At 60.0% G+C, this 21,895-nt stretch overlaps 9 protein-coding genes across 9 annotated transcripts; 4 read left to right on the top strand and 5 right to left on the bottom strand.

Annotated features, from left to right (window-relative positions):
• Positions 1 to 1,127: 1,127 nt before the first annotated feature.
• SPRG_10514 (hypothetical protein) lies at positions 1,128 to 2,229 on the top strand (the record flags this gene model as incomplete). Its single annotated transcript, XM_012350164.1, has 3 exons — positions 1,128 to 1,240; positions 1,285 to 1,465; positions 1,511 to 2,229. The coding sequence occupies 3 exons, from the start codon at positions 1,128 to 1,130 to the stop codon at positions 2,045 to 2,047; spliced, it is 831 nt and encodes a 276-aa protein (XP_012205554.1). The 3' UTR covers positions 2,048 to 2,229.
• SPRG_10513 (hypothetical protein) lies at positions 2,189 to 3,675 on the bottom strand. Its single transcript, XM_012350163.1, has 6 exons — positions 3,524 to 3,675; positions 3,414 to 3,478; positions 3,238 to 3,368; positions 3,109 to 3,195; positions 2,346 to 3,055; positions 2,189 to 2,297 (listed from the first exon to the last, which is right to left on the bottom strand). Exons 1-6 carry the CDS (start codon positions 3,607 to 3,609, stop codon positions 2,192 to 2,194), a joined length of 1,185 nt encoding a protein of 394 aa, XP_012205553.1. The 5' UTR covers positions 3,610 to 3,675; the 3' UTR covers positions 2,189 to 2,191.
• Positions 3,676 to 3,933: 258 nt separating this feature from the next.
• On the top strand, positions 3,934 to 8,813 carry SPRG_10512 (hypothetical protein; the record flags this gene model as incomplete). The annotated part of the gene is made up of 9 exons (XM_012350162.1): positions 3,934 to 5,446; positions 5,492 to 5,629; positions 5,672 to 6,106; positions 6,159 to 6,283; positions 6,329 to 6,579; positions 6,627 to 6,692; positions 6,735 to 7,148; positions 7,190 to 7,888; positions 7,931 to 8,813. The coding sequence occupies 9 exons, from the start codon at positions 3,934 to 3,936 to the stop codon at positions 8,706 to 8,708; spliced, it is 4,419 nt and encodes a 1,472-aa protein (XP_012205552.1). The 3' UTR covers positions 8,709 to 8,813.
• SPRG_10511 (hypothetical protein) lies at positions 8,742 to 9,870 on the bottom strand (the record flags this gene model as incomplete). The annotated part of the gene is made up of 7 exons (XM_012350161.1): positions 8,742 to 9,079; positions 9,126 to 9,169; positions 9,220 to 9,277; positions 9,325 to 9,407; positions 9,460 to 9,716; positions 9,764 to 9,800; positions 9,848 to 9,870. The coding sequence occupies 7 exons, from the start codon at positions 9,868 to 9,870 to the stop codon at positions 8,742 to 8,744; spliced, it is 840 nt and encodes a 279-aa protein (XP_012205551.1).
• A 732-nt stretch (positions 9,871 to 10,602) lies between these two features.
• Positions 10,603 to 13,471, top strand: SPRG_10510 (hypothetical protein; the record flags this gene model as incomplete). The annotated part of the gene is made up of 6 exons (XM_012350160.1): positions 10,603 to 10,671; positions 10,721 to 10,820; positions 10,865 to 11,287; positions 11,336 to 11,847; positions 11,896 to 12,882; positions 12,929 to 13,471. The coding sequence occupies 6 exons, from the start codon at positions 10,603 to 10,605 to the stop codon at positions 13,451 to 13,453; spliced, it is 2,616 nt and encodes an 871-aa protein (XP_012205550.1). The 3' UTR covers positions 13,454 to 13,471.
• Positions 13,472 to 14,073: 602 nt separating this feature from the next.
• SPRG_10509 (hypothetical protein) lies at positions 14,074 to 15,476 on the top strand. The gene has a single exon (XM_012350159.1). The coding sequence runs from the start codon at positions 14,093 to 14,095 to the stop codon at positions 15,431 to 15,433; it is 1,341 nt and encodes a 446-aa protein (XP_012205549.1). The 5' UTR covers positions 14,074 to 14,092; the 3' UTR covers positions 15,434 to 15,476.
• Positions 15,412 to 16,653, bottom strand: SPRG_10508 (hypothetical protein; the record flags this gene model as incomplete). The annotated part of the gene is made up of 4 exons (XM_012350158.1): positions 15,412 to 15,674; positions 15,722 to 15,748; positions 15,797 to 16,023; positions 16,062 to 16,653. 4 exons carry the CDS (start codon positions 16,651 to 16,653, stop codon positions 15,477 to 15,479), a joined length of 1,044 nt encoding a protein of 347 aa, XP_012205548.1. The 3' UTR covers positions 15,412 to 15,476.
• Positions 16,654 to 16,746: 93 nt separating this feature from the next.
• Positions 16,747 to 17,829, bottom strand: SPRG_10507 (hypothetical protein). Its single transcript, XM_012350157.1, has 5 exons — positions 17,585 to 17,829; positions 17,411 to 17,537; positions 17,236 to 17,369; positions 17,048 to 17,190; positions 16,747 to 16,993 (listed from the first exon to the last, which is right to left on the bottom strand). The coding sequence occupies exons 1-5, from the start codon at positions 17,795 to 17,797 to the stop codon at positions 16,816 to 16,818; spliced, it is 795 nt and encodes a 264-aa protein (XP_012205547.1). The 5' UTR covers positions 17,798 to 17,829; the 3' UTR covers positions 16,747 to 16,815.
• Positions 17,830 to 18,115: 286 nt separating this feature from the next.
• Positions 18,116 to 21,559, bottom strand: SPRG_10506 (hypothetical protein; the record flags this gene model as incomplete). Its single annotated transcript, XM_012350156.1, has 21 exons — positions 18,116 to 18,274; positions 18,322 to 18,391; positions 18,436 to 18,527; positions 18,570 to 18,680; positions 18,729 to 18,836; positions 18,893 to 18,988; positions 19,035 to 19,125; positions 19,180 to 19,251; positions 19,301 to 19,520; positions 19,572 to 19,688; positions 19,734 to 19,837; positions 19,886 to 20,014; positions 20,077 to 20,316; positions 20,371 to 20,557; positions 20,605 to 20,674; positions 20,728 to 20,776; positions 20,825 to 20,887; positions 20,936 to 21,011; positions 21,055 to 21,131; positions 21,183 to 21,297; positions 21,346 to 21,559. 21 exons carry the CDS (start codon positions 21,557 to 21,559, stop codon positions 18,146 to 18,148), a joined length of 2,430 nt encoding a protein of 809 aa, XP_012205546.1. The 3' UTR covers positions 18,116 to 18,145.
• Between the last annotated feature and the right edge of the window lie 336 nt (positions 21,560 to 21,895).

Here is a 21,895-nt window from a genome sequence, read left to right as displayed (position 1 = left end):
ACTGGCACGTAATGGTGATAACGGCTCTCCATATGAGATTGCGCGCGGCGGCCTCGGTCGGCGACGGCGCAAACTGACGATTTAGCACCATTGAAACGCCGGCGCAGGTCGCGAGGGCGTCGAGAAGCACCATTTTTCCTACCTTTCAAAACGATTGACGCTCAAGTCGAGTCGGACACCGTGCCGCGAGCCACGTAGAGCAGCTGCAAGTGACGTAGTGCTCGTCAGACTGCAGCACGAGAGGATGATTTCGCGCACATCGCGCGGTCGGTGCAGTTGCGGAGGCTCGAATTGGCGATTGCTCCATTTGCACCCGATCAGCCACACTGTCTCGAGGGCGGGAGCAACTGCCATGAGCACATCAAACATGGCTTTAGAGAAGCCACGATGTGGAGCGATCTTGACATATTGCAGAGCTGGAGGTCGCATCGGCATCACTGGAGCCCCGTTGGGATATCGAACGTCGAAGCTGGTCAACCCGAGCCCTTTTAGAGCCGTGAGACGTGGGAGCACATCCAGCACGCTTCTGACGTTGATTTCGCACACGATGTCAAGCGACGTCGAGCGAGTGCTGTGCAAGAGCCGCTCAAGGAAGCGCTGATCCATAAAGCGCCGCTCGAAGCCATAGCTGCTGATACGTAGCTCCGAGAGGTTCTCCAACCACGGTCCATCGATGTCGTCCAACAGGAGAGTGCCGGCCGGCTCAAGATGGAAAGAAAGACTGGACAGCGAGTGCGCTGCAGCGAGAAGAGGAACGATGCTGGCGTTGACTCGATCGTTGTCGTTGCTGTACCAAAAGTCCAGATGTTCGGCATGTCCCGACGCCAGCCATGGTTGGAGCGCAGTCGGTCCCTGGCTGCAACGAAACGACGAGCAATCGGTGCACGTGGTGGGCTGGCGTCGTAAATACCGCAACGATCCGGGACGATCGCTTCTTATCTGCGGATAGGAAAACCTCCTTGAGGCTCGCGCACAGCCGGACGCAGTGCAAAGCGCGGGCAAGTCCAAGGTCAAGTCGATGGGCAGGTTGGTCGCGATCCGGTATTGGGATTGGAATTCGCTACGTCTGATTGGTTCAATTCAAGCCAATCAACGACAGCAAAACGCAATTTGGTTTCACAACGGCCATGGACGCCGACAACAACAATGCGACCGACCGCAGGGCCGAGCTCGAGCGGCTGCGCGCGCTCATCGAGGAGGCCGCCGACCAGCGCGACGAGCTCCAGCAGACCAACGCCATGTACGCGGTATGCAGCCAGGGCGCGGCGAGATCGCTTTTCATAGGCTCCAGCGCAAGATTGCGCCGCTGGTCCAGAAGAAGCAAGACTCGGAGAAGAAGGAGGACCGATTGAGCGTCGTCGAGAACGAAAAGCGGTACTACGACTGCCTCAACAGCGTGCACGAGGCGCGGGTGCAGCTCGCGACCGCCCAGACGCAGTACGACCGCATCGCGATGGAGCTCCAGGTACCGCGTTCGTCCTCGCTTGCCTCATACAGCAACCAACGACAGGCGCGGCTTGATGAAAAAGAGTGCAAAGCCAACGAGATCCACGAGTCGTTCATGGAGTTCAAGCGCGAGGTGGCCCGCAGCGCCGAGAACACGCGGACCGGCAAGCCGATTCCAAAGCGCATCATTGCGCAGTTCGAAGTCGCCGAGGTCAAGAAGGACCAGGAGGTCGAGAAGGTCCGACTCAAGAACATCAACCTGCGCACGCACTTGCGCAAGCTCGAGGCGCAGCTGCATGCGAAGGAGCAGCTCGCCGAAGGTCTGCACCTCATCGACTTTGAGCAGCTCAAGATTGAAAACCAAACGCTCAACGAAAAGATCGAAGAGCGCAACGAGGAGCTGCACAAGCTCCGGAAGAAGACGACGACGACGGTCCAAGTGCTCACACACATCAAGGAGAAGCTGCAGTTTGTGCTCGTCGAGAACCAAGCGCTCAAGCACGACCTCTCGGAGCTCGACGAAGAGCTCACCCAGTCGCGCGATGTTCTCACCAAGCACAAAAGGACCGCGACGCGCTTCGCCACACGCAGGCAAAGATGAAGCACCAGCAAGGCTTTGCCAACTCGCACTTGCTCATGGCCGACTTCGAGAAGCGCAAGGTCGACATTGAGGACTACCAAGGCCGCCTCGAGCAGCTCAAGCAGCGTCTTGCGTATCTCAACAAGAAAAAAGCTGTGTAAACAGTTAGGAAAATCGCGGAAAGGGCAGGCTGCAAAAGTGAGGTTCGGTGCTGGCCTCGCGCGAGAAGCCGCGGTTGCGCGCCGACACGTTCTCCTTGTCGTCCTTGTGCCTACATAACGCGACATGACATCGGCGCGTCATGCGAAACGTTTGGTACCCGTCGCGCGGCGTAAAGCTCAGCAGCGTCGACGCGGCCATGAGCGACGTGTGGGTTGGCGACGTCGCGCCGCGCGCGTCCAGCTCGGTCTGGAACGGCAGCGGGCGGAGCGTTGGCGGGCGGCGGAGGTGCGCGGACTTGAGAAGCTGCTCCTCGAGGCGAGCGACCCGCGCCGTGAGCTCGGATTCGCGCGCTCTCGCCTCGGCCAGCTCCTTTCCCAGCTGCTCGTTGCGCAAAATGAGGTACAAGGGCGAGGCCTCGAGCATCGGCAGTGGGCGATGGTGGTGCGTCGGCGGAAAGACTAGCGGCGGCGAGAACGGTGGGCTCCTGTCGGCCGTCGTCGTCGCGTCCGAGTCGGTCGGCTCGAGAAGCCGGATGCGCGGGTAGACGTCCGGGCGATGGCGCTTGGCCGGCGGGCTCGCGTCGATGGCTGCTGGAAGGTGGGTCGGGCACGGACCGCACCAGATGAACGTGATGTGCTTTCGCCGCGTCTCGGGCTTGATGACGAGGATCTTCTTGATGAGGTTGAGCGAGCACAGCACGTTGGCAATGTCGTAAATGCGACGTGTCGGCGCTACACGAGCCATGAGCACCCGGCACGGCGTCGCGAGACATGGCAGCCTACACACGGGGTGCTCGTCGCCGCATGCGGCAATGTCGGCCGTCACGACGTGCATGATGTCTTCGAGCACGACGGGCTCCGGTCGTTCCTACGTGCGCAAGCGATGTCGTGATGCGATCAATGACGATGATCGAGTAGTACCTGGTGCAGGAAGACTTGAAGGAAGCGCTCGCTGAGCGCCGTTGCGACGGCTTTCCTCGCGACGGGCGCTTCGTCCGGCGAAGGGTGCTGTGGCGCATGAGGTTTACGATGCGGTGTGGCTGCATGTACCTTGAGGCGCTGGAGCGTTGCGAGCATGGCCTCGTCGCCGATCCAGCGGCAGAGGCCAATGCCAACCTTGGCGATGAGGCCGACGCTTTGGATGATGTTCAAGATCTCGTGCAGCCGGCGCTTCTGTGTACCTACGCACTCGCGTCGTCGCAAGGCCTAAAGGCGCGGGTGGCCACCTAGTGATTTGGCCGCATGCACAATGTTGACGGCGTCCGGCGCGTTGCGGAGCATGGCACAAAACCTGCAGCGCCATGAGTCCATGGCCTCGACGAGCCGCTAGAGGTACTTGATGCTGAGGACTGTAATGGACTTGTCCATACGCTGGAGGTTGGTGTTGCGCGCCGAGCGCTCCTTTGCCGGCGCCAGCAGCATCCTCCTCGCCGCTTCGTGGGCCTGTCTCGGAAGATCGCAAAAACCCCACTAGTTTTTTGTCCAACGTCTTGACGTTTGTATGCACGATTGAAATGTACAAAAATGGAACCCGCCTTGCAGAGAGGGATCGCCCGCTCATTCTGGTCGACGTAGACTGGCAGGATTCTGGTCGACTCAGACTCTAGTAGGATTCTGGTCGACCCGAGATTGCATTTCGTGCAGCACCAGCATGTCGCCACGTCATGGTGTTGGCTCGCCTCCGGTTACGACCCAGGTCGTTACGCGTTGATACTTGTCGCTCTGCATTGCGGCGAGGTCGTAACGATGGACCTCATGATGCGGCTCAAGGGCCACGCCTTCAAGGCCATCTCGGACGAGTTCAAGGTGCGGGAGGCGACGCTTGGTGGCGACGGTCTTCCGCTGCAGGACTTTGTCGAGATCATGCTCCGCGCGCTGCCCAAGCCCAAGCACGCGACGGAGAAAGCCGAGACGATCGCGGGCCTCGTCGACCTCTTCAACGACATTGACGTCAACGGCGATGGCACGCTCGAGTTCAACGAGTTTACTTCCTACTGCGTCGACGCCGGCATGGTCGCAACGCGCGTCAAGGTCGCGCCGCTCAAGTACCAATACATCAAGAACCGGTCGTTCGTGGATCGAACGACGCAGGGCGCGTCGATCGAGAAGCTCAAATGGTGCTCGGATCTCAAGCGCGCGCTGGCTGTCGAGGCGAGCTCGAGTTGCGTCAAGGTTTACTCCGCCGACTTTCTCAAGGTCACTGAGGTGTACCCGAGCAGCCCGTCACTGGCCGTGCTGCCGTCCATGGTGGTGCCAGGCACGGGCCCGGGCTGTACTACGTCGCATGCTGGGAGCGACATGAACCCGAGCAGCAGCCTCGGGGGTCTCCTTGGCGCCAAGAAGACGAGCCACGCGAATGGGTGCGCGAGCCACGCGGCCGCACTCGTGCTGGACGCCGAGTTTTTGGCGCAGCTGCGGCTTCTGGCGGTCTCGTCGTCCAACTTTGTGCTCTCGTTCTACGACACGGATCACTACGAGTACGTCATGGAGAACCAGACGACGGTCGCGCAGACGCTCCTGCGCTGGTGCGAGCCCGCGCGGCTTCTCTTCTCGACGGGCAACAACAAGGTGCTCAACGCGTGGAGCGTGGCGCGCGGGCGCATCTCGCTTGTCAAGCAGCTCTACCACCACCTTGACGTCGTCTCCGACGTCCTCGCGGTGCCACAGTACGACCTCATCGTGTCGTGCGACCTCAAGCGGTACATTTACCTCTGGGACATTCAAGACTGCCGGCCGCGCGGCAGCCTCGTGGGCCACACGCACGGCGTGCGCCAAATGGTCTTCTCGCCCATGAACGACCTCTTGGTGACCGCCGGCTTTGAGTTTGACGCGTACGGCTGGGACATTTCTTCCAAGCAGCGCATCATGACGCTGTCGGGGCACCGCGCGTCGCTCGTCGGCGTCCAGCTGGCGCGGTTTCACACGGAGCGCGCCGTGACCGCCGACATTACCGGACTCTTCAAGATCTGGAACATCCACCGGCTCAATGGCGCCCAAGCACAGCTCCTCGAAAGCATTGCGCCGGCGTCGACGATCGCGCACTTCAACCCGCGTTCGTTCATCACGCTCTCGCCCAAGCGCGACATTGTCGCCGCCAGCTGCGTCTTGCACATCTTTGAAAGCGTCAAGATCCAAAAGCACGACGAGATTCCACTACGCGCGTTCTTCCAGCACAGTAGCAACCAGTTTTTGGGCCTCACCGAGACAAGCGTCAACCTCTGGGACGGCAACACGGGTCTCCTCCTCGAAGAATTCACAGGTCCGCGCCATTTTGCATGCGGTTGGTTTCATGTTCAAGGGTTAGGGTTGACGCAGAGCAGCTTTGTGCTGTGCTGCCAAGACGCACTCCATCGCAAACTCGTGGTCGCCACCGACGACGGCGCCGTGGAAGTGTACAACTGCACCAACCTCGCGCGCGTCCGCCGGTCCAACTGCACGATTGGTGCGCCTCTACAGGTGGTGACGACTAAACTTTTCGTCGTAGGTCGCATTGGGTCGTTGCATTACGACTCGAAGAACAAATTGATCATTGCGACCACGGGCGCGGCGTCGCCCAATGACGCGGGCGGTATCTTCATCTTGGACGACGGCACGGTCGGCGAGTGTGTTCTCTTGCGGTCCCTCGCCAACGTCGAGGTGACGGCCAGTGCATTTAGTGTGAACGCGTCTCTTGTGGCTACTGCCGCTGGCGACCACTGCATCCGTTGCTGGGACTTTGAGACGCTGCAGCTGCAGATCGTGTGCCGAACCGAGACCGGCGACATCCACGTCGTGGCGTTCTTGGATCCATATCCCGTGCTCGTGGCCGCAGACGGTGTCGGCAACGTCTTCTTCTTCGCCACGTCGCCGCAGTATACGTGCAACACGGGCGGCTGCCTCCACGCGTTTCTCAATACGGGGCCGAGTCCCGACGGCACCGGTATGACCTTTTTTCTACGACGCTTTCCACTCTTCCGTAGACCACCCGGTAGTGGTGACGACACTCACGTGTCTGTACCACGAAGACGAAGCCAAGCACGTGCTTGTGACGGGCGACGACGAAGGCCGCATTGCCGTGTGGGATCTCTCGGTCATGCTCCGGCGGCTGCGATTGCAGGTCCGTGTTATCTCCGCCATGCAGCTCCTGCGAACGACGCTGTAGGTCATTCCGGAAGACAAGCTCAAGAGCAAGCGCCGCGGGTACAACGCCCACTGTACGTTTTCGCGGACGTTTGACGCCGACCGGGTCGCCGAGAATGCGCGGCGCCACACGACGCGTCTGCCCGACGACGTCCTGCGGCGGGTCGCGCCCAAGCGCGATGGTACCACTGACGGCAACCTTCGCGCGCGGGAGCACCACCACGGCGGCACGATTCGCACGGGCGTGTACGTCGTTGCGCACGGCCCCTATTGGTACACCCCCCTTCGTTTCGATAGGACCGACCCCGTATTATGTGTAGGGATGTCAAGGACGTGACGCGGCTCGCGTCGTGGGTCGCGCACGCCGACAGTATCACGGGCATCGAGTAATCTCTTGATCCGATGAAGCGTGAAACAAATGGTGGTAGAGTCAACGACCGACCAAATGTGCTCGTCAGCTGCGCGTTCGACGCCCGCATGTACGTGTGGGACTGGCGCGGCAACTGCCTCGGGTGCCTCACCACGAACGAAGACGACATGCGGTCGATGCCGTGGCACTTTGCGCGCGAAGACGCCAAGCGCGCGCGCGAACGACAAGAAATTGTCGCCGAGATCGTCGCCAAGCTCGACATGACGCCGGACGAGCGCGAGCGCGCGGCGTCGGAGCGCCGACAGATTGCATTTCCATCCGAGAAGGTCAATCCGCTGCTCCAGACGATGCTCTTTGCACCGCAGCACAAGAAGAAGAAGAAGAAGAAAGACGACGACCAAGGTGCCATGTTCTGTCAAAAGGCCCAGCGCAAGCGGGTACAGACCCCGGAACAAATCAAAGCCATCGCTCGGTAGACAGACGCCCGATCCGTTTGACTAAGCGACTGGTTAGGCACACGAGCTTGCTGCAGGTGCGGCCGCTGATTCACCACGCACGACCACCGGCACCGACGTCCGCGGAGGAGAACGACGAGCATGACGACTCGCCTCATCGATGGAGCCTCGCGGCGCCCGAGCCAGAGACGCAGGGACCAGCGGCACCGACGCTGACGGAGCGCCTCCTTCGACTCGAGCAACAAGAGCGCCTCGTCTCCAAGACCGACGCGGTGTACGTCAACCTTGTACAAATGCAGCACGACAAGACGCACAAAACGTCGGCGGTCAAACGCAACCTCATGCGCAACGTCGACATCGAGCTCTCTCCGTTCTTGGAGGCAAAGCTTGGCCCTGATAAGCCGGCGCTGCAGCGACGACCCAACACGGCGCCGCTGCCCCGCGTAGTGAAGCCGCTCAAGCGCACGCCGGCCTCGCTTACAGTGCTACCCGCGTCGCACAACGACCGGCTTCGGCGGCTCACGGCGATGCGTGCGTCGTCGTCGGCGGCCGTCCTGGCGCTGCTCGCACAAGAAGAGTCCAAGGACGCGGCTGCCACCCTCGGGAAGCTCACGCGCATCAACGACATCATTTCGACCGCGACGTCGTACACATCGCCCGATGCGTCCATGAAAGCACCATTGTCGCAGTCACCCAAGGCCTTTTCAACCGACGAGCAAGCCGTGCTGCGTGCGCATGCGGTGGCCACCCAAGAACGGTACATGCGATGTCAGAGACGGTAGATGTTGACTTGTTGTAGGTACGAGGCGACGATGCGCGTCGACGGCATCGACTTGGCGACGCAGCTCAAGCTGGCGCGCTTGCAGCAGACCAAACTCGAGAAGGAGAAGCGCATGCAGCGCTACATGGCGCAGAAGCAGCGCGACGCGCACTCCAAGATCGGCGAAGCACTGCGGCACACGTCGGTACTATTTGCAAGCGCGCCGACGACCGACGTCCTCGCGGACGCCGCCAAGCAGCGACGCTTTGGCATGTACTCGACGAAAGAAGTCATGGTCATCATCCGCCTCTTTTGGGCGCTCGACACGGACAACTCGGGCAACGTCACCGAGACGGAGCTCAATGGCTGTCGCGGCTTTTTCGAAAGCATGGGCTACTCGGACATGGCGACGATCTTCCAGACCATCGACGCCGACGCGTCCGGTCACGTGACGCTCGCCGAGCTCTTCAAGATCTGCTTCGCCTACGCGACGTCGGCCGAGATCCACGAGATGGTCATGCTCGAGCGCCTCGGCCGCGCGCCGACCGTCTTTGCCGAGGACAAGCCGCTCACGCCCGACCAGATCGCCGAGCTGCGCGAGATCTTTACTGTCTTTGACCGCGATCGCAGCGGCACCGTGTCGTTTGCCGAGGTCCTCGACGCACTTCAGTACCGACACGACGACGATGACGCGGGTAGCACGCTCGCCGACCTCGCCAAGCTCTACGAGGCCGCCGACAACGACGGCAACAAGGAGCTGAGCTTTGACGAGTTTGTGCAGCTGCTGCAAGAGCTCTACCGCGACAAGCCAAGATAGCATATAATATCGTCATATTGTCGTCAAGGGGGTCTACGAAAGGGGCACGACGTCGATCGGGTGCACCATGAGGCCGTGCGACGGCGCGCATGTAAAGTACGTCTGGCCTTTTAGCGTTCCGTTGTTCTTGCCCAGTGGCTCGTCGAGGACGACGCCGACGAGGTCGCCCTTGGCATAATGCACGGGCCCGACGTACGCAACGTGGCCTTGGAGCTTGCCAAACACAAGGACGCGTTCGTTCAAAGTCAGAACCGGGTACGACGACGGCTTGCATGGCTCGGGCGCCGGTGGTGGCATGCTGGGCGCCGCCGCCGGAGCGGTTGGCACTTTGGAGGTTGCCCGGGCAACGCGCACGGCTCCCTTGCGTCGTGCTATGATGTCATGAGGAATCACAAACGATGCCAGTTGTGTATGTACGTGGCATGCCGACACGTAGCCCGCGCTTCTTGCTGCCCCGTGCACTACATTGCCGATAAGATCTGAGCTTGGTGGCAGGAACGATGTGACTCACCGTGGCATCTTCATGTCCATAAAGGCCATGGACTGCATGAAGCTCGCAAGGTCACCGACTAGTCAAACCATGATGAGATCTCATAATATTTCCCTGCTTCGCTACGGTCATCAAAGTCGTCGCCCATGCCGTCAAACATGCCCCCGTCCATGCCCATCGAGGCCATGAATTCGAGTTCTTCGTCATCCCTAGCAGCAACCATCGTCAATACCAGCGCAAGAGCCATGGGCGCTATCGCACAGCTCGTTAGGGTCAATGCCGCCAAAGAACATGTCTTCAAAGTTGAACTCGGGCTGGCGTCGCCGGCGGCCGCCCTTCTTTCCTCGGCCCATGCTGCCAAACATCATGTCGAACATGTGGAACATCTCCTCGACGTTGATGTCCATGCCAAAGCCGCCATCGCCGTGAAGCTCGTCTTGGTTGGACTTCGGATCCGAAATGCGCTTGTATGCGGCGCTAATGGCCTGGAACTTGGCCGTCGTGTCTTCGCCCTGGTTCTTGTCCGGTGGAACTTGAGCGCTAGCTTCTTGTAAGCCTGGCGCACGTCGTCCGGCGAGGCCGACGTCTCAAGGCCTAGCGTCCTACGCAGCGTGACCGTGAGCGGCGCGGGCGCAAGCGCGGCCCTTACCGGTAAGCCTCGACGAGCTTCATGGCGGAAATCTGGAAATGGAACCTTGGAATCTTCCATCCCGGGTTGCGATTGGTCAAAAGGTGGCGACGTTCTTGTTCCGTTGATTGGGTAGAATATTGCAGACCATGGCCCTGGATTGGCTGTAATGCTACTAATTTTCTTCTAAAAGGTACATCCCATTCGCCACTTTCCTTGCATTTTGGCCAATGAATAGCAAGAACAATGCGCAACTGGCGCACAGCAGGATTCCAGGACGATTGGAGCGTCGAATTGTGTTGAAAAATGAAATCGCCCTATCTTGGCACAGGGGTAGCTGGCACTTCGGAAATCATAATCCACCAAGCCGTGTTGCCGTGCGGACAGTACTGCAAGAGCAGCATGTGAAACAATTAAATGTGGCTTAAGCCATACTTGGCCACGTTTTGCCACATATAGTTACGCTCAACCATTTCCAGGCGTTCGGATCGCCCATCATCGTTGAAAAATAAAATCGCCCTACTTTGGTAGAGTGATATCTGACACTTTGAAGGACATAATGCGTTATTCCACGTTGTCGTGCGAGTCGTACTGCGTGAGGAACAGGACAAACTGTTAAAAATGGTACGTGCCATATCTAGCCACTGCTTGCCACATTCAGCCACATATCACATACTATTTGCGTGAAGCCATTGGCACACTATATGTCATTTTACTAACAGTATTATAAATCCTTCAGGAAAGTTTCTTTTTGTGTGAGGCAAGCGGCCAAGCCCATGACCCTTGCGCCGCCCGAGTCTGTCGTGCCGGAAGATCTCCCGGTGCAGTTCCAGGCCGCCGTCAAGGTACTTCAGCCTCTTCAGGCACACGATCTCAGCGCGCCGGTCTATGTAGAAATACGTGCAAGGCAAAGGCAAGACCAAGAAGACGCGCCCGAAGAAGCAGCCTCGCCTGACGCCCGAGCATGTAGCCGCCACGACGTCGGCCGCGCCAGGTACGCAAGCTCAGCCAAGCAGCTCATCAAATACTGCTCCCTAGACATGGAAGCCATTCTCCGGTGCACGTGGGCGCTGCAAGAGCCCCTCAACTTGGAGGCACTGCCGAGCACGACGCTCGTCAACGTCATGAGCGCCACCATGACCTGCTTGTTCGAGACGCACCAGGCGATTCCGCTCGCAAGCCTCGTCGGCGCAAAGGACGGCGACGTGGCAATACCACCGCGCACGACGATCCAGGCGGCCAACGGGCACCCGATCTACCGCGTCCTGCTTGGGATCGCGCGTCGCTGCGTCTCGATGGTCTGGTGCCGGCCCGACGCCGAGACTACGTTCAGCGACCTCATGACCATGCTCATGACGTGGATCGAAGCCGACGCGACGACGTGGGCGTGGCTCTTGGCCTTTATCGGGACCCATGCGACGCGACCGTTGCTTGAGCACACGCTTCGAACCATCTCAACGCGTAAGCCAATCGCCATGTGTCTCTACTTTGAGCTGATTATTTGAGTAGAGGGTGCCCAGACGTCGCCAAGCCTTCTCGCCAACCTCACAAACTTCCTCGTCCCGACGTACCCGCTGTACGTCGCACCGGCTGTCTTTGCCGTCGTCGCGGCTGCCTCGGACGAGCATCTCTGCCTCCTCTGCAGTGTGCTCCGCGAGTGCCCACAGCTCGTCCTTGCTTGCGACGGACATCTGTCGACCGTCCCGCTCGACACGCTGCGGCGCCGCCTCGCGTCCGCCGACGTTCGCCGCCAGCTCCTCGAAGTGTGCACGGCGCGCGCCGCCGAACTGGTTCAAACGCCGATCCACACCATTTTCGCACTCGAAAGCCTCGGCGCCGAGTGTCCCTTCCACGCCGAGTACCTCGCGTATCTCCCGACGAACGTGTCCTTTTTCCAGCGCACGATCGAGTCCCTGGCGCACCTGGTGACGACGCTGCCAGCCAGTGACGCGCCGTCGTCGTTCCATGTGTACTTTTGGCCACTCGTGGCTCGCCACGGCAGCGCTGCCCAGATCCGAGAGGTAGGATACTAGAACACTATTATATGTCGGCGTCGAACATCGCTGTAGGTTTGCAGCGCCCTGTTGCATCTACCCAACGGCCTCGCGCGTTGCGAGCTGCTGCTGCCACACTTGCCACCGGTGTCAATTGCGAGTCTGTTGGATCTGCTCGCGTCCCAGCTCTCGGCTGCGCATCCGCACCAGACGCAGCGCGCCCTGCGAGGGTTGATTGCACTTGTACCACCGAGCGCCGACGTCGAAGTGCCCACCGCGCACTCGATCGCCGGCCAGCTCGACGCGCTGGCGGCGTGGAAAGCGAGCTCTGGCGTGGCCCACTGGCACGCCGTGCTAGCGCAAGCACGCAGCGCCGACCGTGCGACGTCCGATTTGGCGCTCTCGGTGCTCGAGTCGCTGCCGTACCCGACGCTTGAGGACCCGATCTGGCAATACACGTGCGTCTACAGCCTTCTGCAGCTTTTCTTTCGCCGCCTGGGTGAGCAGCAACCGCTCGCAAGCCTCACACGCGTGCTCTCGCGCATCATCGCCGGCGGCGGCGGCGTCGCAGCGTACCCAGCGTCCGTCGCGACCACGTTTACGTGCCTCTTTGTGGACGCAGTTCTTAGCGCGCACGCGCCGACAACCATTTCGCACCATGTGCCGCAAGAGCTCAACTTTTTCCAGCCGGACGACCGACCCGTCTCGGACGCTGGCCACGTCTTTCGCAAGCTCTCGGCAGCCAACACGCTGCGTCCGTACGACCCGTTTCCAACACCTTGCGGGAGCAAGGACGCGAGTAGCGAGGTGTCGACCTCTGTGCTTGCGCAACTGCAGCTTGGCCGCGCCAAGTGGGTCGATGCTGCGCTTCCAGCGCCGTCGACGTACGACGCGATGCTCCAGGGACTGTACAAGGAGAAAATGGCAGCCGCTGTCGCGTGCTGCGCCGAGGCAAAGGCGCTTTTGCTGGCGACGCAGCCCGACTGGAGCGGCCTCGTCGATTTGCTTGTCGAGCGCATGCTGCCGGTCGCAGTGTTTATGCCGGCCGATGAGCAGTACCGCGTACGTTTTATATGGATGCCACTACGAGGAGCTGATCATGTGGTAGGACGTGCTGCCCGAGCGCACCAACTTCGACGTTGATTTGCGCATGGAGCAGTGGTTACTGCACTACCCGTTTGTTGTCTCGCTCCTCGAGTGCATCGTCGCGTACGGCCCGCCGCATGCGGTGCTGCGCTGTCTCCCGCTGCTCAAGAGCCTCCTCGTGGTGCTCATCAACTATTGGCACGCGCGTCGGCACCAGCGCCTCGACGACGTCCAAGACGATGGCACACCGCCGCACTTGCACATGTCGCACATGCTCGCGGTGACGTTGGAGGTCATGGCGGTCATTGCGCAGACGCAGTGGATCCCGGAGCCGCTCCAAGGCTGCGGAACACTCTTCCCACTTCTGACACCGCTGGACATTCGGTCGATCTTGCACGCGCTGTGGCTCTACCTGAGCGACCACCCGCCGACGCGCCACGCACGTGAGAACGGCAACATGGAGTACTACCTTATGCCGCTCCAGCATGCCGTGCACCGCAACATGGCCGCCATCGGACCTCTCTACGCCCAGTTCGCCTTGCATTAATATCACATTATGTGCTGCATCATCATCTAGCAGCTCCATCGCAGCTACCTGCGACGAGTCGCCCGGAAGAGTCGCTACCTGAAGACGAAAAGGGTGCAGGTAGGAGAAAGCAATAGGGTGGCAGGGCAGACACTCGCGGGCGCCGTGATGGCCAGAATGCTTGTCGACGTTCCTGATGCGCCAACCGTTATAAAGCTGTGTCCAGACCCATGTCCGAGACGACCCTCTGCAAGATCCCAAGAAATGAGCCCATAAGAACTTACGAGTACGATGAAGTGGACTCTGGATAGGATCATGGATCACCAGTCTTCCGACTTGAAGGCAACTTGGCCCGTTGCAGTCGGAACGTCCTTGGCGAGGAGGTTCTCGTCAGCTGTTAGAACTCGCTACCAGAACTAGAGATCGATGCCAAGGACAGTCGTGATGGGAGAGAAAGGCGGTATCTTCAGAGCGACAGGACCGTCGTCGCTGATTGGCTCGCGGTTGATGGGGTTGGATGTGATTGGCGGGCACGAACGGTGGTCATGAGAGCCAATCGATTTTATAAAAATACTCCCCGAATGTATGGAACAGACACGGGTCGGTCAATAAAATAAGCCACGCCGGGTACCTCACTTTGAATTACTTTGAAGAGGAACCATGTCCCGCAAAGGTGTCAAGATGGGCTTGAGCGACTTCCTGTCGACGCTGAGACTGCCAGGCAGCCGCGCCCCCATGCCCGTCGACGCGCTCCCCAAGGGTCCCCGCGCTCGCACGGATGACGACGATGGCGGCTACCGTGGTGGCCGTGGCGGCGGCGACCGCCGCGACCGCGAACCCATGCGCAGCGACGGCTCGGACCGCTGGCGTGGCGACCGCTCCAGCGCCGGTGGCTCCAGCTTCCGTGGCGGTGACGAAGGCTTCCGTGGTGGTGGCTCCAGCTTCCGTGGTGGCCGCGAAGAGCGCTACGAAGAGCGCCCCGCCCACATGCGCTTGAACCTCTCGCGCCGTGGCGACGACGGCCCGTCGGGCGGCTCGTCCTTCCGCGACTCGCGCGGCGCCGACGACGACAAGTTCTCGCGTGCCTTCTCGCGTGGCGGTGACAGCGGTCGCTTTGGTGACCGTGACGGTGGTCGCTTCGGCGGTGACCGTGACAGCGGCCGCTTCGGTGGTGACCGCTACGGCGACCGCGACGGTGGTCGCTTCGGTGGCGACCGCTACGGCGACCGTGACGGTGGCCGCTTCGCCGGTGACCGCTTCAATAGCCGTGACAGCGGCCGCTTTGGCGGTGACGTCGAGCGCGTCACGTCGGCGTACGAACGCCAGACGATCAACGAGCCCAAGGAGGACCCTGCCGAGATTGCTCGCAAGAAGAAGGAAGAGGAGAAGGCCGCGCGTATCGCCGAGAAGAAGGAAAAGAAGCGCCTTGAAGACGAAGCCATTGCCAAGGCCAAGGAAGAGAAGAAGGCCGCTGCCGAGGCCGAAGCCGCCGCTGCTGCCAAGGCTGCCGACATTATGACGTCGATCCTTGCCACGGAGAAGAAGGGCGAAGCGCTCGTCGCGGCCGCCAAGCCCCTTCTTAAGGGCACGAAGCTCGTGCCGGCTGTCGTCATGGCCGCGCTCCTCAAGCACAACCAGTTTACGGCCACGTCGAGCGTCAAGTGGATGACGCCGGACGAGTATGGTGCCTTTATGGCGTACGTCATGGCGCCGACGTCGCCCAAGGAGCAGCTCAAGGCGCTGTACGCGCTCCAGCTCTTCATGCACGAGAACCGCGGCTTGGACGGGAAGAAGACCAAGGGCATGATGGAGACGTGCTTCAAGGCGCTCTACGCCTTCGACGTGATCGCGGACGAGGCCTTCATCGAGTACAAGTACGACACGGAGGACAACACGCCCGGCAAGATGCAGGCGTTCATCGAGACGACCGAGTGGCTGAGCTGGCTCGAGACGGCCGATGACGACGACGAGGACGAGGACGAGGACGAAGACGAGTATTAAGCTACGTAGAATAGAATATCTCATTTTGTGCTGTGTAAACGCATCAGGCGTCCATGGCGTCGAGCGCCGACCACATGGCGTCGGGCAGCAGAGCTTTGCAGCGCGCCTCCATAAAGGCTACGGTCGCCACGTGCGTTGCTTCAAACTGCGTGAGGTCGGTCGTCGTCGTCAAGATGGGCGCCGCGGACCGCGCCGCGACCGAGCCATCGGCGTCAACCTGCACCTCGTCCTCCTTGAGCATCTACCCTCAGCATGAACATCGCCATGCAAATATCTTCGTCGTCCTACCTCCCACTCCTGGAAGGTCACGAGTGCCTAGATAGAAGATATGAGATCTGATTTCGACCGAGGAGAGGGTCGTGCCTCGTAGTAGCCCGGTGGCGGCGTCTCGAGACCCGGCGGAAACTTGAACGTGATGGGCGCCTGCGACGCGTAGAAGATCAGGTTCGCGGGCTCGTGGAGGTCGTTGGCGGCCATCTCGCGGAAGACGCGCACGTGGCGGAAGACCGACTTGAACGTCGCGCGGATCGCGTGGACAATGTCCATGTTGGGCTCGTTGTAGTACCCGACAAAGTTCATGACGACGACGCCTGGCATAGATGAGGACGGAAGATGAAGCAGGTCGTACCATGGCGGGTGAGCCACTGCGTGTCAATGCGCGTGAGCGTCTCCTGCGTGTAGAACGGAAGGACGTTGAAGCCCGTGTAGACGTCAATGATGACGAGGTCGTACGTCGACGTCGGCTCGTCCGCGAGGAACTGAAGGCCGTCCATGACGTACGTCTGGCCGCGCGGACACGGCGCGACGCGGCAGTCGTCGTACTCAAAGTACGACGCGGCCATCTCAACGGTCGCGGCGCTGAGTTCGACCGCGTCGGTCGGTACGCCGTTCGTGCGCAGAAAGGTCGGGACGGTCCCGACGCCGAGGCCGATCTGGAGCGCGCGGTCGAGCTGGCGCTCGAGGAAGATGGACGACTGCATGACGGCGAAGCCGGGGTACACGGCCTGCTCGCGGATCCCGTCTTCCATGAACATGGCGCCCATGATCGAGTGGTCCGAGAGGAGGAACTGCATCTCGACCGTCGACGACGCAAAGTCCATGTCGGCGCGGATGGTGCTCACGCGGGTCTCGCCTTCGAGCCGCGTCTCGAGGATGTCGAACGTGGAGGCCGACGGATTGGCGGCGAGGGCGGCGCCGGCCAGCAGCGCGAGGCGAAGCATGGTTGCAAAGTGCGGCCGGTCATGGAGGCGCTAGAATCACCCAACCACCCGCGAGTAATCTCGTTCGAAGCTCCAGCCGGCGTCGTCCATTATCAAGGGTCGTCCGTCATGCACCATTATATTAGGTGTTAGTCGAAGCGTAGTATATGCAATCTAGTCGGTCTACTGCTGGAAGCGGACCTCGGGGTACCACTTGAAGAGCGTCTCTTCGAGCTCCGCGAACGCGTCGTCAAGGTCGTTATTGACGAGGACCTTGTCAAAGTGGCCTTCGCCGGCAAAGTCGACCTCGCCCTTGGCGTTCGCAAGCCGGATCTTGATCTTGTCCTCGGTCTCCGTGCCACTAAGCAACGATGGTAGAACAAAGTGTACAGTCATACATAGGTCGTCGTCGTACCGGCCACGCAGGCGCTTCTCGAGGTCGGCCATCGACGGCGGCGCGACGAAGAGGTAGTTGACCTTCTTGAGCTGGGCGCCCTGGACCTGGCGCACGCCCTGAACGTCAATGTCCAGGATGCAAATCTTCTCCTGAGCTTGCACCTACACCACGGTTCGGCCAATAAGCTTGGAAGGTCCAGGACGTACGTGCTCGACAGCAAATTTGCTCGTGCCATATCGGTTGCCGTGGACGTTGGCGTGCTCGAGGAAGGCGTTCTTGGCGACTTGGCCGTCAAACTCGTCGATCGTGACGAAGTGATAGGCGACACCGTTGATCTCGCCTGCAAACACATCAGTCGCTTATCATCTCAAGATGCAGGACCTTCACGCGGGCCACGCGTCGTGTGGCTCACCGAGAAGCCAAAGAGCTCCGGGTACTTGGCCATGAGGCGGTTGATGAGCGTGCCCTTGCCCACGCCCGACGGACCGGCGATGACGAGCGGCGCCGGCTACGCGATGCATGCATGAGCCAATGCGATGGCGAGTAGGGACGTACCGCGATCTTCATGGGCGCGAGCGCGTCAAAGTGGGCCTTGGCGAACGCGACGACGTCGGCTGGCTTTTCCATAAGGACAGCGCACATGAAGGAGCTCATGAGCGTCTTGAGCTCCGGGTGGGCATCGAGGTACTCGAGGTGGTCGCGCTTGATCTCTTCCTTGCGCTCGTTCAAGATCGAGAGCTCCTCGAACGTCAACGTCACTTGGTCCATCGCGCGACTTGGCAAATATTGGCGTCGTATTGGTTTTTTAGCGTTTTATTCGCCATACAAACATCCAGTCACTCGCCTTCACAGGCCCACGTGCCGCCAATTCCCGGAGAAATCCCGGACACCGTCGACCCTCTTCTGACTTCGGTCAGGTTGGTCTTCATCGTCCTTGTGAGCAGAGGTACACTGCTGAACAGGACGGTAGTAGCGTACTACTACTACTACCATAACATGACGAAAGTATCAACTTGATGCATGCACGTGTCTCGAGTCGGTTTGCCCATGTGATCCCGCGTGATAACGCGAGCACGGAGGTTTAGGGTTACTCGGAACCATCGCAAGGGTTGTTAACTAGGGGACTTCGACGTAATCGTCAAAGTTGGGTTCGTCTTTGGGCTCGGGTTTCTTGTCCTTCGGGCAGCAGTCACTGATCATATGGCTCACGTGCTTGAGGACGCCGGGAATGCGGTACTTGGTCGTCTGCAAAATTGAATGGTTTCGAGGTGACCGGCTAAGACATTTCGTACCGTGCTGAGGAATTGCATGAGGCGCGCGCGCGAGATGACGCCGACGAGCTGGCCGCAGTGCGTCACATACCTACGCACGTGCAGAGGATGGGCAAATCTAAAAAACAATCGTACGCGTTGTTGAGTTTGAGCATGCGGAAGATCGTATCGACTCGCTGCATGTTGGTCATGCCCACGACGGTAAACGGACTCGGGTTCACAAGCACCTAGCATCCGCATAAGATCTTACAGCGACTGGCACCGTCTACCGTGAGCTTGGTGCGCTCGAGAATCGTGTTGGTGCCGAGCCCGAGCACGTGCCCACCCCGTCGGAACGCAAACTGGATACGCCAGTCGAGTAGCTGCTTGGTGTGGTCGTCCTATATGCTCGTAGAATCGCATCGGTACCTTGTGTAGGAAGTAAGTACCTTGGCCGTTGCCGGCATGAGCCGCGTCTTGAGGTAGCAGTACTCGATCGCTTGCTGGAGGCGGGTCCGGGTCACCGCGCCAATCAAGTGCATGGACCGCGACGAGTCCTAGTGCATATAGAACGAGCGATAAGAGCATGTAGAGCATGGCTCGGACGTCGTACGACGATGGGGAAGACGGGGTCGGCCGAGAGCGCGAGAAGTTCCTCCGCCCGCCGGTACGTAGCGTCGGCGCTCAGCACCACCATCGCATCTACCGTCTACACCGCGCTTACTATCAGACTCTACTCGGCAAACGGAGATGACCTTCATGACTTCCCAGCTCGGAATGTCGTAGGCCGCTTTCGGCAGCTTTTGCAGCCGCGGCAAGCGCGACGTTGTGATGAGGACGTCGTAGCTACGAGCCATTGCCATCAACCGACGCAGCAGATTGAGGATGCTGTCGACGTACACGTTCTCAATGAAGCGACCGCCCGTAAAGTACGCGGCCAAAATGGAGATGGACACGGGGATCGTGAGGTACCTACGCACACAAGATACATGTCGTCACCAAGAAAATGAAAAAATCATACCCGTTGTGGCTCACTTCCATGATGATGACAGCCGTTGAGATAGCCCGCGTGACGCCAGTCGAGAAGGCGGCGGCGCCGAGAATCGCAAACTCAAACGGTTCAAACTCGGTTGAGACGACGCCCGTGACTTGAATGGCTTCGCCAATCATGCGCCCAAAGATTCCACCAATGACGAACGTCGGCGTAAAGACCCCGGCGGGCAACGGCACGACGACGCAGACTACACCGATAACGTTTATGCCCCTAGATCCTCACGCGAGGTACTACATACTCATGGTCAAAATGTACTTGAGCGGGAAGAACGTGACGAGGGACCGCGCGAGCTCCGCGCCCTCTTCCTTCGAGTCGGCCTTGGTGAAGAGCGTGTTGATGATGGTTTGTGGTGAGCCTGCAAAAGGCGTCAGAATCGCAATAAGAAGCAAATAAGCTGTACCGTGGTCCAGGAACCATGCGGGGTCGCCGAAGAAATCGAATATGTTGGCGATCAACGTCACGAGGACGACAATGCCAAGGCGCTTGTACAGGAGACGCGGACCGCTACCCGCGAGGTAGAAGACAAAAGGATATGTATATGCAAGAGCGTACCGAGAGCTGAGGAACCACCGATCCCGCACGCGCACGAGCATCGAAATCACAAAGATAAAGACCGCGCCGAGGACGCCGCAGACGACACCGATGAAGATGAAGATGCACATGTCGACTGATGTGAATTCGCTACAGCAGCATACAAGGTGTCCAATATAGAAACAAAACAAGTTGTCTAGTGTTGAACGTACCGTGTAAAGTCCGTGTCGGTGATGCCGAGGCCCGCGGACCGGTCAAAGAGCCCGTACTTGCCGTTCGTGACCAAAAACGAAATGGTGATCGAGCCCGCAAGCGCGGCAAAGAACGATCGCGGAAGCGTCCGCACCATGTAAAAGGACGACGTGACTTCGACGGCGAAGAGGACGCCGCCAAACGGTGTTCCGAACGTCGCTGCGACGCCCGAAGCGCACGCGCACGCGAGCATTTCGAGGCTACGTCCAATTTACTTGAGACAACTTGTCGTTGTAGTGGATGGATGAATGCACCGCTTGGCCGAGTCGTCGTGGATGCGGCGGAAAATGTCCATCTGCATCAAACACTCGGCAAAGCAGCACGAGATCATGATGAACGGGCCTTCCTTGCCGATACTGAGCGCCGCCGCATACGCCATGACAAGACCCGCCATCTTGACGACGAGGCAGCGCGCGCTGAGGTACTCGTGCATGTCGACGCCTACCATACTCTCCATCGCACAAAAGAGCTCGCGCAGGGCTTCGAACCTGAGAGCGCGACTTTCATTTGCGGCAGGCCCGAGCCCGCGGCTTGAGGCGATACAAAGTGCACGAGAAGCTGCATACAATTCTCGTCTTGGGTCTTTCTTCAAGCAAATAGGAATCTCGTACCGTCCCAAGGATGCCGGCGGTAAGGGAGAAGAGGAAGAAGACGCCAAAGCTACACCAAGTGACGTGAGCGAGCGACGGTAATACCTAGCGTGCGAACCCGCTGCTCGCGAGCGCTTGGTGGTAGGCAGTCACACGCAAGATAATGGCGTCGAGCCACAGCCTAGTGCGCAGAGGAACGTGGAGCGAAGTGGAACGTACATAAGATTACCCGAGAAATGCAGAGAAGAGCCCGATCAAGACGAGGAGCACAGGACTCTGCAGCAAGACGACGATGCCGCGCCAGCCTAGACCAGGTTACAGACGGCAAGTATTCGTGCTGAAACGCACCTTTGGGGTGCGGCGAAATGTACATCGAGTGGTACGCGCCGTCAAACACGGTCGCGTCGTTCTCTGGGATGGTCGTCCTACCGCATCATGATCCGATTCAGAAGCTACAAGAGACATCGCTCGGGTACGTCGATGGCGTCTGGTTGCCGCCGTCACGCGACGCGCCAAGGCTGTTGGTGCGCGTCCGGAGCCGCGGCGCCGAGCTCTGGGGGTTGTACTCGAACGGGTGGGGCGTCGTCGACGCTGTAGCATCGCGTCGCCTCGTCGAGCCAGGCGAGATGGGAATCTTACCGTGCTTGGCGTCCCATGGCATCTCGTCAAAGTCGTCGCGGAACACGGGCGATGCAAGCTCTTCGACAACCGAGAACCGCCACTGGCGCGACTGGCGGTTCTGCGTGCTCGAGACCGGCGTCGGCGTGTCGCGCCCGGACCCGACGCGCCGAGGCTCGGCCGCCGTGTTAACGCGCAGGTTGAGGCCTGGTAGCAGCGGCTGCTTCTCGGCCATCCTAGACACCTTCTCGTGAGCGCGATCGACGGGCGCCATCGCGTTGCTACCGTGCAACTTGGGAATTGCTGCACCTTGTGGCCGACAACGCGCACGTGATTGGTCGGGCGGCTAGGATTTCAGCCAATCGAAACGTAGTGTCCACTTCAACAACCTCGGCGGCCAAGACACTTGAAGTAAGTATGCGTCGGCAAAGGGTGGCGAATCTGACATCGGCGCGGACGTCGGCGGGAGCTCCGCGGTCGCCGTGGACGCCTCACATGTCGCGCGCATCCACGTAGCTGTAGCACCTGCGCAAGGAGAACGTCTGTGCTTGACCGTGGCTCTGGCACCATG

Source organism: Saprolegnia parasitica (assembly GCF_000151545.1).
Source record: "Saprolegnia parasitica CBS 223.65 unplaced genomic scaffold supercont2.62, whole genome shotgun sequence".
NCBI classification, from domain to species: Eukaryota; Oomycota; class Saprolegniomycetes; order Saprolegniales; family Saprolegniaceae; genus Saprolegnia; species Saprolegnia parasitica.
The sequence above is the reverse complement of the archived record's forward strand: the minus strand, read 5'-3'. Positions and strand labels throughout refer to the sequence as shown.